Raw genomic sequence first — 16,316 nt, forward strand, 5'->3', positions numbered from 1 at the left:
ATTCTTGGTCAAGAGCTGCCAATGCTTCTGAAGCTTGTGAAGTTGTTTGCTTTAATAGCACACAGCGTGAAACAAAGCAAAGATTTCCCAGCAAAATGCCTCCTTCTGCTGAGCTCGCTGCACCTCGCTGCCTGCTGGAAATGTTTAATTACAGGCTGCGGATTCCAAAGATTTTCCTTCCAATTATTTGATCTCAGGTACAATTTCACAAAACCCGTGTTTTCTCCTCCTTCCCAGCAAGGATCAATGCAGATGGATCATTTCATCAGCTCCAGATGGGCAGAAAAAGAACGCAGTCCCTGACATCCTGTGCTGTCATTCCTCACTGGCCTGGAGCAGCTGGCCCAGGTAGGCAGCAAACAGCAGCCAAACAAAAGGAGCTCCTGTCTTTAAAGCAATGCTCTGTTTTTACCTTGATGTTTGACTGCAAAACAGAGTGGGTATAAGCTGAATTGTCCTAAAAAATGAGTTAGCAGCTCTTCTTCCCGTGCCCAGAACTGCCAGACCATCAGCACTCACCTCCCAGGGGCACCACAGCTGCAGGAGGAGCTTGGCTGCTGAGTGGAGGAGCAGCAATTCCTGAGGAACAGTGGGAGAGGCTCATTCCCTGGGATGTGGCCGTGGTTAGACCCGAGGATGCTGGTGGTGCTGCAGGATGGCCAACACTTCCCTGCCAGCCGTGGCAAAGCTGACTCCAGGATCTCAGGTTTTCCAAGACCAAACACACACACACGCACCTGAGTAAACAAAAAGGATCCAAATACCAAAATCTCCACGGCAGAATCCCTCCTTTGCCCTCCCAGAGTGGCACAACTCGATCTGAAGTCACCCTGAACTATTACAAGAACTGATCATCCCACAACGTTTGTAGGTTTTTTATTTTAAAACAATTTCATGTAAGCCAGAGCGTAGGCTCGGAAATTCTTTACATTTCCTGAAATGCTGGGAAACACAGGAAGAGCTGGCCAGCAGATCCCGCTGTAAGGAACACACGACCTGGAGCTGCAGTTGCTCCCCTGTACAAAGACCTATTTATGCAGAGAGGGCAGACACACACCAGGAACGGTCCCTGCTGGAGCCCGAGCCCCCTCCTGCCTCTTTCCAAACTTATTTCTTTACATAAGCAGTGCATGCTTTTATAGACCTGAGTCACAAACTTCCCCACCTCGGTAATATTTTCAAGTAAATTTAGCACTGGTGATACATGCCTGACCTAGAGGGAGCTGCATTTATAGCACAGCAGGGAAATATCCACATATCCCCCCCTCCTGCACTTGGGTGTTGTCCCACATCAAGGCTGACCAAGCCCCTGGATCATTCCAGCCTCCCCTGACACTGAAAATGGGGGACACTCAAAGGATCCCCCCAGGTTTTCCCACCAATCTCCAGGTGCTTTTTAATGAAATTAATTGTGGTTTGAGTGTTAAAGATGGACCTGCCAGGGCCACCTGGATCAGCACTTTCCCGGTTACTCACGATCTCTTTTTTACACCTGCAACGTTCCTGCAGAGTCTTTAGAAAAGGCTCCCTTTAAAAATCTGACGTTTCAGCAGCATCTCACCCTGGAAGAAGCAAGCTCAGCACAGGTCTGGAGCCAGAGGGCTCTGTAGCAGATGACATGCCCAGGCACAGGTACCACAAACATCTTGGGGAAGTTTCCACTGTACAGCTGGCAGCTCAATGGGGCTTTGCAACCTGCAGAGAGGAGCTTCTATTTTCAGTGCGGCTTTAGAAAGAGAAAAGATGAAGAATGTCGTCCCCACTTTCAAGAACTGTGCGTCAGACGGATGGGTATGGGCAAGGGAGATAAGAAAAGGAACAAAGCATCGAAACCCCCCCTGTTTACAGCGCTGGTGGGAGAGCCCCACGCTGTGCCTGTGCACCTCAATGGTTATCAGTGAATTTCCTTCAGGTTTGGCTCTGATTGATAAGCTTCAATCACCCTGGAAAACCCTTCTGGACTTCAAAGGATGGATTTTAAAGAAAGAAACGAAAATCATGAAACCAAAAAGAAATCCACGTGTTTGAAATGTCGACGTGAGGCCAAACAGGAAGGAAAGGAGGAGGAGAACTGGATGGGCAGCGCAGCGAGCAGACAGAGCATCACAAGATGTAAGATCTGAACAGCCACGATGGCAGGAGACCTCTCAAAATCACACCACTGGCTGGCTGAGGGTCACCAGGCTGCCAAAATCAAGACAACCAGAAAATAACCTGCAATGAGAGAATGGCAAACGCCGTTTCAGGGGTGCAGAGGCTCTGATTTACAGCCAGGCTCCTCCTGCCTCGCTCTGGAATCTGGGTTAGCAAAGCCTCAGGGTCCCATTAGGAACAAAGAACACGGGAAGGGCTGCGACAGGCGAGGATGGAGCAAGGGAAGAGCTGCAGCACACGCTCCAGTGGCCCGGCAGCTTGGGAAGAAGGGGAAGATGAAGGTGACAGCAGGCTCCCAGCGCTTAATGAGCACAGCCCAGCTGCCAGGGCACGGCAGCTTTTCTACCTGGAGATGGTGGATAAAAGGCTGGCGTTCAGAAAATGGGAATACCAACTGCAAACATCGAGGTTTTCTATGAAAACACTCCAAAATCCAGTTCAGGGCGCTGTACACCGCCCACGTTGGGTGAAAGGGAGGAAACAAAGGCACTCCTGGCTCTCAGTGCGAATTTCTGACGGAGTGCTCGGCTCCCTCTGGGCAGGAATCCTGCTCGTGGAATGGCACCGGGGCTGAGGGAGCAGAGCACGGCTCATCCATAATGCAGGAACACCCACTGCGCCCAGCCTGTCAGGAAGGACAGCACTCCTCAACAGGAACAACAGTACTCTGGGAGGCGGATGGTTAAAAATATATATCCCTATGCCTGTGCCACTATGAATTATTGACTGTACAGGGAGCTGGAAAAAAGGATTCAGTGCCATTAATAATTTATTTTCTAATCCAAACGAAGATGGAATTTTATGCACCACTTATTACCAGCGCCCGCAACTGGAAAAACTCACTGCGCTTCCCACTATCTGAAACCAGAACTGCCTTTCCATTTTCAAAAGTTTTTTTTGAAGTTTCCCCTTTAGCTTGAGACATAGAGTCAAAGCCTTCCCTTGGGGGAGCATCTGGTCACTCCTGAATATTTAGAAGGCATTAAGGATACAGAGATGTATCTCTGCTTTAGAGCAGCGTTTACAGGCACAGCACGATGGCTCTGCACGGAGAAATCCCTCTCTTCACTCCCAGCCTCATGCACAGACAGGTATCACAACAACAGGCAGCTCTGCTGCTCTGAGAATACAAATTTGGAGTGGCACTGAAAGAATTAGCATTGATTGCAAAAGCAGCGGCCACAGGTGGATCCTTCAGGCACGAAGCTGGAACACCTGAGGGAGGAGGACCAGACCACAGTGGGGCTGGAAAACCACAGGGTAACAGAGTCCTGTCTGTCCTGAACACAGAAATTCACACAGAGAGATCTTCCCTTTTAACACCTCTGAAGAAAATCCCATCCCTGTTCCACCTGGTGAAAAACAGCCACGAGTAAAATCAGCCCCCTCCCAGGCAGATGAGTCCAGGACTGCACATGCAGGCAGGAGGAAAACATCCCCTCAAACCCTTGTGGGTCAGGGACTGTTCCATCACGTCTGATATTTGATATAAAACCTGAGAACACACCGATTTGTACGTCCAGGGACAATTCCAAAGGGGTGAGATGAATCCTCTCTGCACCTTCCCTGAAGTTTAGGTAAGCAAAGATTGTCAAAGGGAGAAAGAACCAAGCACCTTGCTTAGAATTCTAATTTATTATTAAATTACATATCAAAGCCTTTTTTTTTTTTTAATACATACAGAGAATGCACAATAGGTGAGAACAAAAATAATTACAGTTACAATAGAAGTTTCAAGAACGTGTATGAAAAGAAAAAAAAAAAATCAGAAAGTGCAACCAGAAACTCATTTACAAGGTCTGGGATGTTTTGTGAGAAAGGGCTTTGTTTTGGGTGCAGAGTGTTTGTTTAACTGCTTTCCTCACTCAGTACCACACAGACCAACAGCTGCTTCTGTACTCAGAACTAAAACATCACCACTGCGGCAAATGTGCAGTGACAGGAGAGGGGCAGGGCACAGAGGGGACTTTGCAGATGGAACCTGGAACGTGGCTCAGTTGTGGCTCAGTGTCTCCCTGCAGCCTCCTGCCCTGCACATTCCATAATCCAGTTCTAAGGAGTTCAGGACCATTTCCTCCATCAGCACTGACAGCTGTTAACCTCCCCTTCCTGTCTCAAATGAAAGCTTTGGGACAAAACCAGTAAAAATAGGAAAAGGTTACGCCTCAGGTGATCTTGGGAAACAAGATGCTACATTTAGAGAGTTAAAACTCTCATTTAGTCCTGACTAAATGAGCTGCACCATCAGAAGTGGTGGAGCAGCCTCGGCTCCCTGGGCAGCAGTTCTGGGAAAGCAGCACCTCAAGGGACACAGCCCTGGAGGACACGCACTGAAAAACTCACCTGACACTTTCACATCACCTAAAAATCCACTTTTGCTCTTTCATTTTCAACATCCACCAAGGAACTGACTCGTCTCACATGAACCTTAAGACAACGCAAGGAAAGGACTTGTAAACTACAAATGAAAATTCTAGTAGATTACTCAGTGTCATGAATCCGGCAGGCATTTATACCTCACTTTGATATGCAAAACTCCTGAAATCAATACTGGTTAAGAAAGAAAATGTTGCCCAGGAAGGTCAAAGCCCTTGGCAACGCCTTGAGGAGAAGCTACAGCTGTGGGCACAGTTCTGGGTGTTGCCCAAATGCCATTGCTCTGCTGCAGCAACCAGAGACTGAAGATCAGATAAACAGGTAAAAAAATAGTCTAAAGAACAGGGATAAAAATATTCCCACCCATGTGAAGCGTGGCATGAACGTTACCAACGCGATGCTTTGTGTTCCAGTGCCTGGCCAGCTTTGAAGCTGCTGCTTTTCTGGTAGGAAGGATGAAGCAGAAATTCAAAAAGAGCGTCAGTGTGTGTGAAACACGCCCTGTAGAAATGCCAGGGATCTCCCCCCTTCATTTCAGTGCTCAGCAATGACTTTCTTAGCACACTTCTGTTGGGTTAGGAAACTGCCACTTTGGCAGGAATGAGAACTCTTTAACTGCACCTTTTCTCCTCAGAGCAGGAGGAACCACACAGGATGAACAACTCCGAGAACACATTTAGCAACAGGGGACACACGAACCTGGATTCTGGGATTTGAGGCAGAATGCTACAATCCACTGTGTTCATTTTCCAGTCCATTGTTCTGACCACAGGTCCAGGCTGTTAGAGATGAATTATGAGGCTGATTCTCCTGAATTTGGAAGCCTTTCCCTGGGCCAGATGCAAACACACCCCTCCAGGGAGCACAACACAACACCCACTTGCTCTGCCAGATGATGATGAAGGGAAAGCTCCAAAGATAATTAAATGTATTTTTCAACACAAAACTGACTCAAAACCAGCACAATCAAAAACCATGGACGGGCTGCCAACGCTGAAACAGTTTCCAGTAAAGCTTTATCAGAGATAATTCAGCATATTTCCATTACTTTTATACTAAAATATATCAGTTCCTCCATAACATTTTCGTAACATGAAAAATCAATTATGTTTACATATTTATCATAATCTACATATTTTCCATAGCAGCTTTTTCACAATAAGATTAAATATATGCACCAAATAATCAGTTAAGTCCAATAAAAAGACTTGTTATAAGATTAAATAAATGAATTTATTTACGGTACTGCAGATCTTATATTGCCAATTATAGAGCAACCAAATCCTACAAATCCTAAACAGATGCACAAGTGCTGATCAGGGTCCCTTAGGGTGGAGGAGGAATCAAAGAAAAGGCAACAGGGAGAAGAAGTTTGATCTCCCAACACACAGATCCATTAATAACCCTCCTTTATCCATCAAGCTTTTCCATAAACCCCCTCAAGAAACACTTCAGCTCCAAACGGGAACGTTCCCAAATCAACCAAATAATCACCCTTTATTTCAAATACAAGCCCCAGTTTTACACGTATTAATTCCAAATGCTTCCAAACCCCAAGGGGAGGATGATTGCTGATTAGAAGCCCTTGCTGACTTTTTAGCACGGGGTTATTAAATCTGCAAAGAAGCCTTTAAATGCAGAGATTCTGGGTGTTACAGTGTGGGTTTGCACACTACACAAGTCTCTATTCCCTCCAACTCACAGACACTATAAAATGAAGTAAAAACCTGTGTCTGTCCCGCTGGACACCGTTCCAGAGGAGAACCTGGGGACTGTGTGACATTAGTGGGTGGTGGAACACATGGAATCTGTTAGGAGCACTCTAAGTGGATTGTGAAAAGAGTTAACCAAGTTCTTAGAAAGGTATTTCAGTGCCAAGGCTTGAATTTATTGGGTTATGATATGACAGATGGAAAAGTGCTGCTGAAAGAGCAGAGAGATCTGTAATCTGGGAAGCTGCAGTATCAAAGTCACTGCAGATGTCAGCTTTGTTTACAGACAAACAACAGGGTTCTTTTTGCCTGTTCAGACCAAAAAAAAGTGTTTTTCCCCTGCAGATATGGGTAAATAACACTTGTTTCACTACTCTTACATTCAGCTCTTTGCTAGGAGGAGTTGTGTCCAAAACCTTTGCTCACAGACACCTTTGCCTCAGCTATAACGATCATCATTTTCATTTCCAATCAACAGTTTAGATCATATCCTTACTCACTATCAGATTAACTTCTCCTAAATTACAGTATAGGCTTTGTAAACTGCTTCTCGTGTCTTTATAAAGATCTTTATGATGCCAGCCAAAATCAAAGTATTTGCACCCAAAAGGTTCCTTCAGGTGAACTCATGTTTGGTCACTTTTCAGATGACTGAACACTTGAGTAAACAGCTGCTGGGACACTGTGCTCCCTTTTTACACAGGGGAACTTTGTCAGTCCCTTTAAAGCCACAAGAAATCTTCTGATCTCCCACAGAGGGTACTTTATTCATGTTCTGTGCAAAAAGTGAACAGAAAACCCCTTTTTTCGTTGTTGTTAACTTCGAGGAATTTGTGTGAAGCACAGTTTTCACAGCACGAATTATGCAGAAATAACTAGAATCTCAACCGAGAGTTAAAAAGAATTACAGAACATGTATTCATGTATTTAGTAGTAAAGCAACCTGAAGGCTTAAAGCTGCAATATTCATCTCTCAGGGTGAAATTCAGTACTGGGCTGGGATTAGAGGGAAAAGCCTTCCTGCTGAGCTTCCACCCAAGGCAAATTTAATCCTTTCCCCCTGCCCAGCCAGCACCAAACCTCCCCAGCGCTGCTGAGCACTGGAACTGCTCCCCCAGCTCTGGTTAAGCATCTCATGGGCACTTACCTTGCAGTGAGAAAGGGAATAAAAGACAAACAAATCCCACCAAATTTAACCCAAAGGCAGGTGAACAGCAGGGGAGGAGAAACACAGCAGCTTCAGCCCAAGCCCAGTGTCACAGTCTACCATCAGAAGCTCCAGACATCATGCTGACAGCCCCAGCCACGAGCAGGCTGTGGAAGTCTGACGCTTCCCCCACTCACTTTTCCTTGGCTGGGAGGAGGGAAGGTGGTGATGAGTTTTAGCAGAGTCCAGGGGGGGAAACATCCATCAATGGAAAGCGTAGAGGAGCAGCAGGATGGTGCAGACGCCGATGACGCCGCCCAAAATGAGGGAATCCCGTCGCTTGCGGAGGTTGATCCTTTGGATCAGGCTGTTCACGGCTGGAAAACGGTCTGGGAGGGGTGTGAGTCAAGGTCACAGCAGCAAACAGGATTGCACCAACAAGCCCCAAAGCCTGGATGGGGAAATGCCAACGCTGCAACTACTCCCAAGCTGGAGGAAGCAGGAGCAAGGATGGACAGGGAGCAGGATTCCAACCGCACTTCACTGATTGCAGAGCAGCAGAGAAAAGGGAACAGCCCAGAGCTCACACTGACACAGAATTCACCACCTGATCACCTCAATTACCAGCATTTTAATCTCCAGTATGTGAGGCTTAGTTACTTTTATTAATTGTGTTTAAAGGAGAATGAAAAAAAAAAAAAAATGGGGTGGTTATATAAAACATCTGTGGAATTTCTTCAATGGGATCCCGTTACTGGTGAAGAGAACAACCAAAAGCATTTGACTGAGAAAATCCTGCACATTGCATGACCCACACACTGTGCAAGCTCTGTAATACCACGAGGGTGTAAATCTATCCCTTAATGTACAAAAAAACAACTGCCAGCAAGACAATCAGCTTCAGAGCTTCATGTCTTTGGCATCCAGAATCTTCTTAAGGCCAAAGCTTATTGAAATTTTCAGTGAAATGTTCTTGCCAATCGCTAAGAACTGTAATGAAACTTCTGGGTTACCACGATGCATCTTTCCAGGCTGTCATGTGTCTGATCAAACAGTGCTGATGTTGTCCATGAATAGGAGGGAAGGAATAAGTGGGAAAACCACAAACTGCCCCAAACTGCCCTGAGACACAGAAACCAACAAGCCAAAATCCACATTAACATCTGCAAGAGTGTGACAGACAAGAGGATACTCAGGCCCTGACTACTCTCAGCTGTAAAGCACAGCAAGCAGTGATGAACAGCAAGCTTCAGCTTTTTTGAAAGCAAAAAGCAGGACCTGAAATGAAACTATACCTTATAAAACCATACAGCAGGGAAGGCCAAGAAATGCCGTTGCGGACCTCTACCTGAAAATTAAATTCTGTTAATTTATACGTGGTGCCCAAATTTGACCACAACCAACTTGTTCACCACATGTAGATGCTTCAAGTCAGGTTTATCAGGTGACAAAACCTTTTTATTAGGTGAGACAGATAAAAACCTGGCCTGTCTGTCACTGGTGACAGCACAGGTCACAGAACCACTGACTGCTCATCCCCCAAAATGACAAAGTGAAAAATTGTACCATAACTCTTCTTAGGCACAGGCAGCACCAATTTTTAGGAAAAAAGGATACTGGCCAAGGTATTCATCTTGCTTTGTATTGACTTCAACATCCCTCTCTGCGAAGTCATATTTTCTTTTGTTGCCATGGCAATGCTGGGGAAAGAAAGAGGATCAAGTTGTCGGTGCTAAGAATAATCCAGAGCTCACACAAGAGGAGAACAAGCAGGCAACGTTTCTTCAGAGGACAATGAATGGGGTGAAGCAACATGAATGAAATCACAATTTTCCCATTAATCTCTGTCTTTTATAGTCAAACGGTTTCAGTTTTATATAAAACTGTTAACAGTGCGAAACACTGAGATTTCTTGCAACAGGCGGGGTTTGACTTTTCTCCTCCAGCCTCAATGAAAACTGGTATTACCTTATAAGCAACAGAAGAATTATGCTCTCGTGGCTTAAGCTTTAAATTTAGAAGTTTGTTTCATCCCATATGATGCTTCCATCACAGTACAGAAAAAATCCATTTCTGAGATCTGGTCCCAATTAAGAATATCCCCCACAGTATATAAGTTTTCATTTTCTTTGTTTCTTTACCAAGGCAGGCAAACACAAAACAGAATTGCCCATTTCAGATTTAATACGTTGTGGAGGGCAGAAAAAAAGCAACTCTGCTCTTAAAAACAAGATATTAAACGAAGACTATAAAGAATTGCTCAGTTGACAAAGTTTGGGCTCTGAAGACACAGTGCCTGAGAGAGAAAAATGTGGCAAATACTGCTCTCCTTGCTGGCATGTGTTTCAAAAACACATAAAGCAGGACATAAATACAACAAAGCTGCATAATAACTCCAAGAAGTCACCTCTACTGCTGTTGACTTCATCTACAGGAATAACAACGATTAAAACAAGTTCTTGGATGAGTTTGTGAGCCTTAAATATGGAGGGGAAAAGTTCTGGAGGGGCAAAAGTTAAGTGGAGCAACACAACAGATAAACTGGAAAAACAGAAAAGGAAACAAAAGCTGTCATTTCAGCGGTAGGAAAATGTGAAATGCTGCTTTTACCTGCTACAAACATACAATTTTTCAATGCAGGTATTTTAGTCCTCTAAAGTAAAAAAAACCAACAAACTCACAAAACCACAAAAAATTTGCTGTCAAGAAGAGCACCCAGGGAATTCTGAATTACTAAGAATCAAGTTAGAAGAAAAAAAATATTTCCTATCTGCACACAGGAAAGTTTGTTCAGTAACTTACAGATTCCTGTCTCCCACCCCGACACGGACTTGATATTTGTCCGGATGAGTTTTTAATACAGTGTCTCTCAATGCACTTCTGAATTAAGTCCCATATTTTTGTAAGCTGCATCCAATGACTCATTAAAGCACCCATTCATTTACAGAAGTGAAAACACAAGATGACTGCCAGTAAATAAAGTGCTCCTGAGCCACCTCCAAAATGCCTTCAGCAATAATTATTCGCAGAACACAAGGTTCCTGCTCTAACATCTGGGGAGTAAAACTGTCCATTTCATATAAAAAGGCAGCATGTAAAGGGTTAAGAGACTGAAACCAATTTATTTTTTTTATCCAGTATTTTCAAGAATTTAGCTCAAAGGGCTGGGTTTTACTGGAGAGCTCTGAAGGAAAAAAACTAGGGTAATTACAATTTTTAATATGATACGGTCTAGTAATGAAATGTAATTGTGATATTCATGAACAAGACTTTAACTGGATTCCAGCTACTATTAACGAATCAAAATTCAAGCAAAAAGCAATGTTGTTCACGTATAATTTGATTATTCAAACCTTGAGCTGGTTTATCTAAGCCTTTAGATCAGTAAAGGAGATTATAAATTTTAAGAAGCAGCAGAAAAGAGAGTTTCCTGGGGACCAGTCCAGAGCTTGGTCTTGCATCTTGAGCACTGCAGCTTCCTCATATCCTTCATCAGTCTTGGTTTCATTCCCATCCCTGACATATGTTCATTGACTCGCTGCTGCCATTGCCTCACTGACAAATGCATATTTTAAAAAATTAATCACATTCTTCCCATTCACAATACTGGCCCCATTTAGTCACTCCCCACCAGAGCATCCCCAGATCCCCACGGCCTGGTGCCGATGTTCTGGAACTCGCGCGCGACGTCTCACGACAAAAACGACCCAACAGGAATGGAGACGACCCCGATTTAACACTGCACTTGGAAACCAGCAGGAATTATTCTCAGTGCTGCACTGGCTGCAACGACCAGAGCTGGGTGTAAACCAAGTTTCTAAAACCAGATGGTATCTGGCCCGCTCTCTATGTTTAATATTAAAGCCCTGCTCAAACACAACGCTCAGCATTGCTGCACCACCGGAGAAATCTCCCCCAGCTAAGCCCAAGGTCACAGCCATAAAACACCCACCTATCTCTTCCCCAGACCAGCAGGAGTATCTCAAATTCCTGTGCTTGCAGCCGTATTTCCCTCAAAATTTCTGCCACATTCCAAGTTTGCCCTTTTTTGCTCAGCGGTGCCATGGGTATGCGAGCGGCCAAATCTCCCTCCAAAGCAAACCCAACTGATATTTGTACTTAGTCTGCTGTTTTCACCGGCATAAAAACCCCAGGGAAATAAACACTTCCAGGCATTATCCCAGATGGACAAGTCTAACATGCAGAGATACACTTTTAATGCTGCCTGACTTGGAAGCAGAGTTTTGACTTAAATAAGTGTTGAAGCTGTCGTTATTTCAGCCCACGCTGCAGCCACATCCATCCAGTGTCACTGAGGGAAATGTATCAAAAAATCAACTCCTGGGCTTCACCCACTGAGACACATAAGTCAAATCTACTCTGCTGGAGAACTAAAACAAAACTCCAAAGAAAGAAGTTGTGTTACTAAAAATCAAATAATTCACGAATTACTGGAACCTCTGCTTCATTTCGCATGCCATGAATCATACCTGCTCATTGAAATTCATGACAGGGGCTATGATTAGGGAATGGACTCTGTGGCTGTGCATAGAAATGAAAGCTCTAGGTTTAAATTGGTAAAAATTCTGATTGCATCACCTATTCTTTGTCTGGAGATACATTTTTATATTTGTATCTCTAAATATACACATGTGTGTGTGTATCAATGCACACCTACACACATGACCTGGCAGATTCCTTTAAAGAGTAATGTTTCTTTTGATGAAACCTAAGGTGAAAACAGAAGAAACATCTCCCTAGGAGTGCAAGTGATTTTGTCTGGACACTCTGGGGAGGTGCCTGTGATATGAGAGAACTCTCACGACGTAGCTCATGCCTTTTCATTCTGAAAAGTCAACGCTCAAACAGGCAGAACTATAAAAAAATATTCCAACTGAGCCAACATAAAAACACAAGTTGTTAGAAAACAAGAAATAAATGGCCTGCTATTTTGGAGAAGCGATAATGTTTGAAAATGAAAACCTGAGAACTCCAAACATATTAAGCAAAATCTCTGCTTATATTTAACTCTGGCCAAGAGAAGTGAAGGCTGTTCCAAAAGAGCTGCAGTACAAAGTAGCACATCCCACTCGCTTCTGGAGAGAAATATGCTGCAGCAAGAACCCATGGCACAGAATTCATTTAAAAATTGATTAAAAGTTTAGTAATAACGACACACCTGGAGTGACAGCCCTGCTCAGTGCTTTAGTGACTGAATCATTTCAGCTCAGGTGCCCATTTATCCCCTGGCACGGATGTTTGCTCCGTGGAGGACCACGCAGAGGAAGAGTCAGACTCCTCACTCCTCTTCCTGACAGAAAATCAGAGCAAGGGCTCACAATTAGTGGCTGCAGCTTGTCAACAAAAGCCTCTGCACACACAGCAATGTGCTTTCCAGTGTTTAGGATCAGTGCTTAGTAACAAACCCCAAGGAAATAAAAGTGTGAAGGAAATAAAACGTGATTTCCTGACTTGCTTAATTAAAAAAAATGAGTAATGAACTGCAGCAGATGCAAACCTTGAAGACAGAGCAGTAGCCAGAATAAGCTAATTACATCTCAAGGAATCTGTCCTCAGACAGCTTCTTCTGCACAAATCCCTCTTTTATTTGGGTGACAATAGATAAAACAATTGGTGAGTTGGGTAAACTTCCATCTGGGACATTCATTCAGAAGGCAGCAGGATTTACCATCAATTAACGTCACACCCAAACACTTGGCACTACTGGGGACCACAGGAAAGAAAAAGTTCAACAAAAAAATTCACCCTGGTTTTAACAGAGGCAGAATTCAACTCAGCTGTAAGTAGAATTACATTTCCCACTCCATGTAGTTACTAGACAAGCTCTTTCTGTACCCAAAAACTGCAGAACATTTTTGGCAACAACTCAAGCCAGAATTTACTACAGATAACAAAAGGTGCAAGGTTGAGAGCTCTGAGCTCCTCTGATGACACGGAATCAAGAAGCCAGGCCAATGACATAATTACAAGTAATTACAAGTAATTTTGCAAGATATTGAGAGTAATAAATCACCATATGCTCTGCTTACTTGGAGTGGCAGCAAAGAAGAAATTCACCAAACACTGAGCATTTCTGAGATGGAAAAGCAGGGTCATCAGCATGGCAATAAAGGAGAGGATTTCAGTGAGGAAAGGACTAGAAGCCAAAGCAAATACAGCTGGGCTAAGCTGGAGAAACATTTCTGTGAGGCTGTGGTGAATTGCACCCAGATTTTCGGGTTGTTCTTGTGCTGGTCACTTCTGGTTCATCACTGCACACTGATGTGGTTTAACACATTCTTCCTCCACGTTAATTGTCCTGAGCCCACTGTGTGTACTTAAGCCCTTAATGGACACAGCCTTGCTGCATCTAATTACTCCTCTTGGTCACTTATGTCAGTACATGCATTGTCTGAAAGCATATCTTGCTTTCTGCCTTTTTTTTTTCTGTTTTGTTTCAAAGCAATAATCTAAAATTTAAAACCATTAAATCGGGCATTATTATAGTTTGAGTTATTGCTCTGCAAAAGGTTGGCTTGGAAAGGGCACAGGTAATAAAATTTATGTTGTTACAGTTCTAAAATGTCTAGATCAGTTAGAGAAGGTATCATTTAAGTATTCAAACAATGTAAGAACCCCAAAAGATAAATAAATGTACAACAGCAATAACCTCTCAAGCAGTTGTGGTAAAAGCCTTACCTATATCAGCTGCACACTGGGTGCCGAATATTCTGAATATATTGAAAGGTTACAGAAATCAGGTTTTTGATGAGCGTCACTGTGAGCAGAAATATCTTGGCTACTGGAATAACCCCCAACAGCCCAGCCTGAGATTCACTCTGCTCCAAAGGTGATTCACCTTTGAGAAGAAACCCAAATTTTCTAAGCTAGGGTGAATAAAATATTGAAGCAACATTCTTATGTCAATATTGAACAGAAAAAAACCCAACCCAAACCCACCAGCAATTCACTGTAATTCTGCCAAGGAGCTGGAAACAATACAGTTATTGTATAAATATAGTGACTGATAAATTTAGACACAATTTAATGGAAATGCTGATTGTATGGAAAATAATGAACATTTTTACATTCATCCCTACCTTATTGTTTCTTCTATCAGTCGATCTGAGCTGAAAGCCAAAAGAAAAAAAAACAACAAAACAAGTTAAAAAAAGTAACAAGCACTAAGTACTACTTCAGGTCACTAATCAATGTTGCCCATCATCATCCTAATAAATCTGCCCTTAGAATGTTTTATTTCTGGATGTTGTCACATTTTGCTACTACACAGGTTTGGTTTATACAGATTTTGGAGAAGATGCACTGGAATATCCTCTGGAGCAGCATTTCCTAAGAGTAGCAAGAGCAGCTGCTTCAGGAGAAGACATAAAACACTGAGGAGACAAGAAAAGGGGAATCGGCACCGTGATTTATGGAGGACTGTGTGGAAAGGAGTATTAGAGAAAGGAGTAGCTAATTTTATTGCTTTTTAATCCTGCCCACCCCTTCAAAAAATGTCATTAATGATTAAGAAGCTGAGACTTGGGTCCATCTCAGACCCCTGCTCAGGATTAGCTCCCCAAACACTGATTTATGCTGGCAAATTCCTTCTGGATGAGACCTGAGCTGATGGGAACACACCCCACCCCACGTGTCAGACAAAGCCCTGGGTGACACACGGCCCTGCCCTGCCTGCCACACATGGATCCAGGCTTGTGCAGCATCCCTGGGCAAAGGGCAGCTCCGAGCACTGCACCGGAGAGGTTTCATCTAAAAACCCGACACGCACCGCTGAGGAGAGTAACAAGATCCTCGGAGAACTGCAGCTGTTTCTCCTTTCCTGTACTCAACTTTCACACAGGGTTTTAATCACTGCTTTGCAGCCAAGTTGTGAAATGCCAGAAAAACACCTCTGGTTACAGCAATCGATATCTCCAACGTAACCCCGAACAAGTGACTGCATCATTCCCACAGCGCAGGAACAACGACGCACCCCTGCTACTGCTCTGTGTATCCCACGGATCCAGACAAATTCTTGGAGAATAACTGCAAAAAAACCCCCTGAGTTTGCAATCTGAGGAGGAAATCAGCCTGGCAGAAAAGCAGCTTTATGTTGTACCAGCTACTGCTTTCGGTATTAAATCAGAATTTAACGCTTCCAAACTCAAAGATGCCAGTAGGGCACGGCCATCTCCACCCTGCTCATTCCAAGCGTTTTGCCAGCCCCCGAAGCAGCACAGCTCTGCCTCTGACTCAGCCAGAGCTGCCTGATTTGGAACTTCTCTTCTTCCCACAGGAATTCTGGAGATCCCCCCACGGCTCCAGCTGGAGGAGCGCGCAGGGCAGCGAGCGCACGCGTGTGTGACCCGCTGGGGAGGGGGAGAGGCAAAGAGAGTCACTTCATTTGTCTGTGAAGAGGAGTGAAAAACACGAAGGTGGCTATTTCAGCCTGTCCACGGCTTGAAAAATAGGCACAGAACAGAGCACTAAAAATATTTTGCTCGATTTTAAGCTGCCAGGGACTCGACTTGGGGCAGCAAACAGAGCTACGCTCGCTAAGATTCGCATCGGTTGTGAGCACATTTGGTTTAAGCAACTAAAACCAGTTTTATTCACTGTGTGGTGTTTATTACACTGGCACAGAGAAGGGAAACACCCGAGCTGTGTACACAGGGCGGTCTCACAGCATCTCCCGAAGTCCCCAGGGCAGGCAGAACAGGAAAGCAACGCATTAAAGATTTCTGTAATCGCTGAGTCTCCAAGAGACACAACCCAGCTGAGAATGTGCCTTTCATGGTCTCTAACAGCCAAGTGTGTTATGTGGGCAGGGCATAATAAGAATAAACTGCAAAACCATTAGAAAACAGCCTCAAAAGCAAGAGCGGAGCACGAGAATCAATCATTTTAAAAAAGGTTCAATTTTTAAA

General features: G+C 44.1%; 1 protein-coding gene across 5 annotated transcripts in view; it reads right to left on the reverse strand.

Annotated features, from left to right (window-relative positions):
* Nucleotides 1-3,772: 3,772 nt before the first annotated feature.
* Nucleotides 3,773-16,316, reverse strand: part of GOSR1 (golgi SNAP receptor complex member 1) — a 28,659-nt gene continuing 16,115 nt past the window's right edge. For 3 of the 5 annotated variants that reach the window (XM_040082542.2, XM_040082544.2, XM_040082545.2), the window contains 3 exons: nucleotides 14,490-14,519; nucleotides 9,007-9,089; nucleotides 3,820-7,778 (listed from right to left, as the gene is read on the reverse strand). In XM_040082542.2, the coding sequence (XP_039938476.1) occupies nucleotides 7,654-7,778; nucleotides 9,007-9,089; nucleotides 14,490-14,519 (238 nt within the window). In that variant the 3' untranslated portion in view covers nucleotides 3,820-7,653. Of the gene's footprint in view, nucleotides 7,779-9,006; nucleotides 9,090-14,489; nucleotides 14,520-16,316 lie in introns of all 5 variants that reach the window. The other 2 variants (XM_040082541.2, XM_040082543.2) reach the window with 2 other exon arrangements.

This window comes from Hirundo rustica, chromosome 19, assembly GCF_015227805.2.
Source record: "Hirundo rustica isolate bHirRus1 chromosome 19, bHirRus1.pri.v3, whole genome shotgun sequence".
Lineage (NCBI taxonomy): Eukaryota > Metazoa > Chordata > Aves > Passeriformes > Hirundinidae > Hirundo > Hirundo rustica.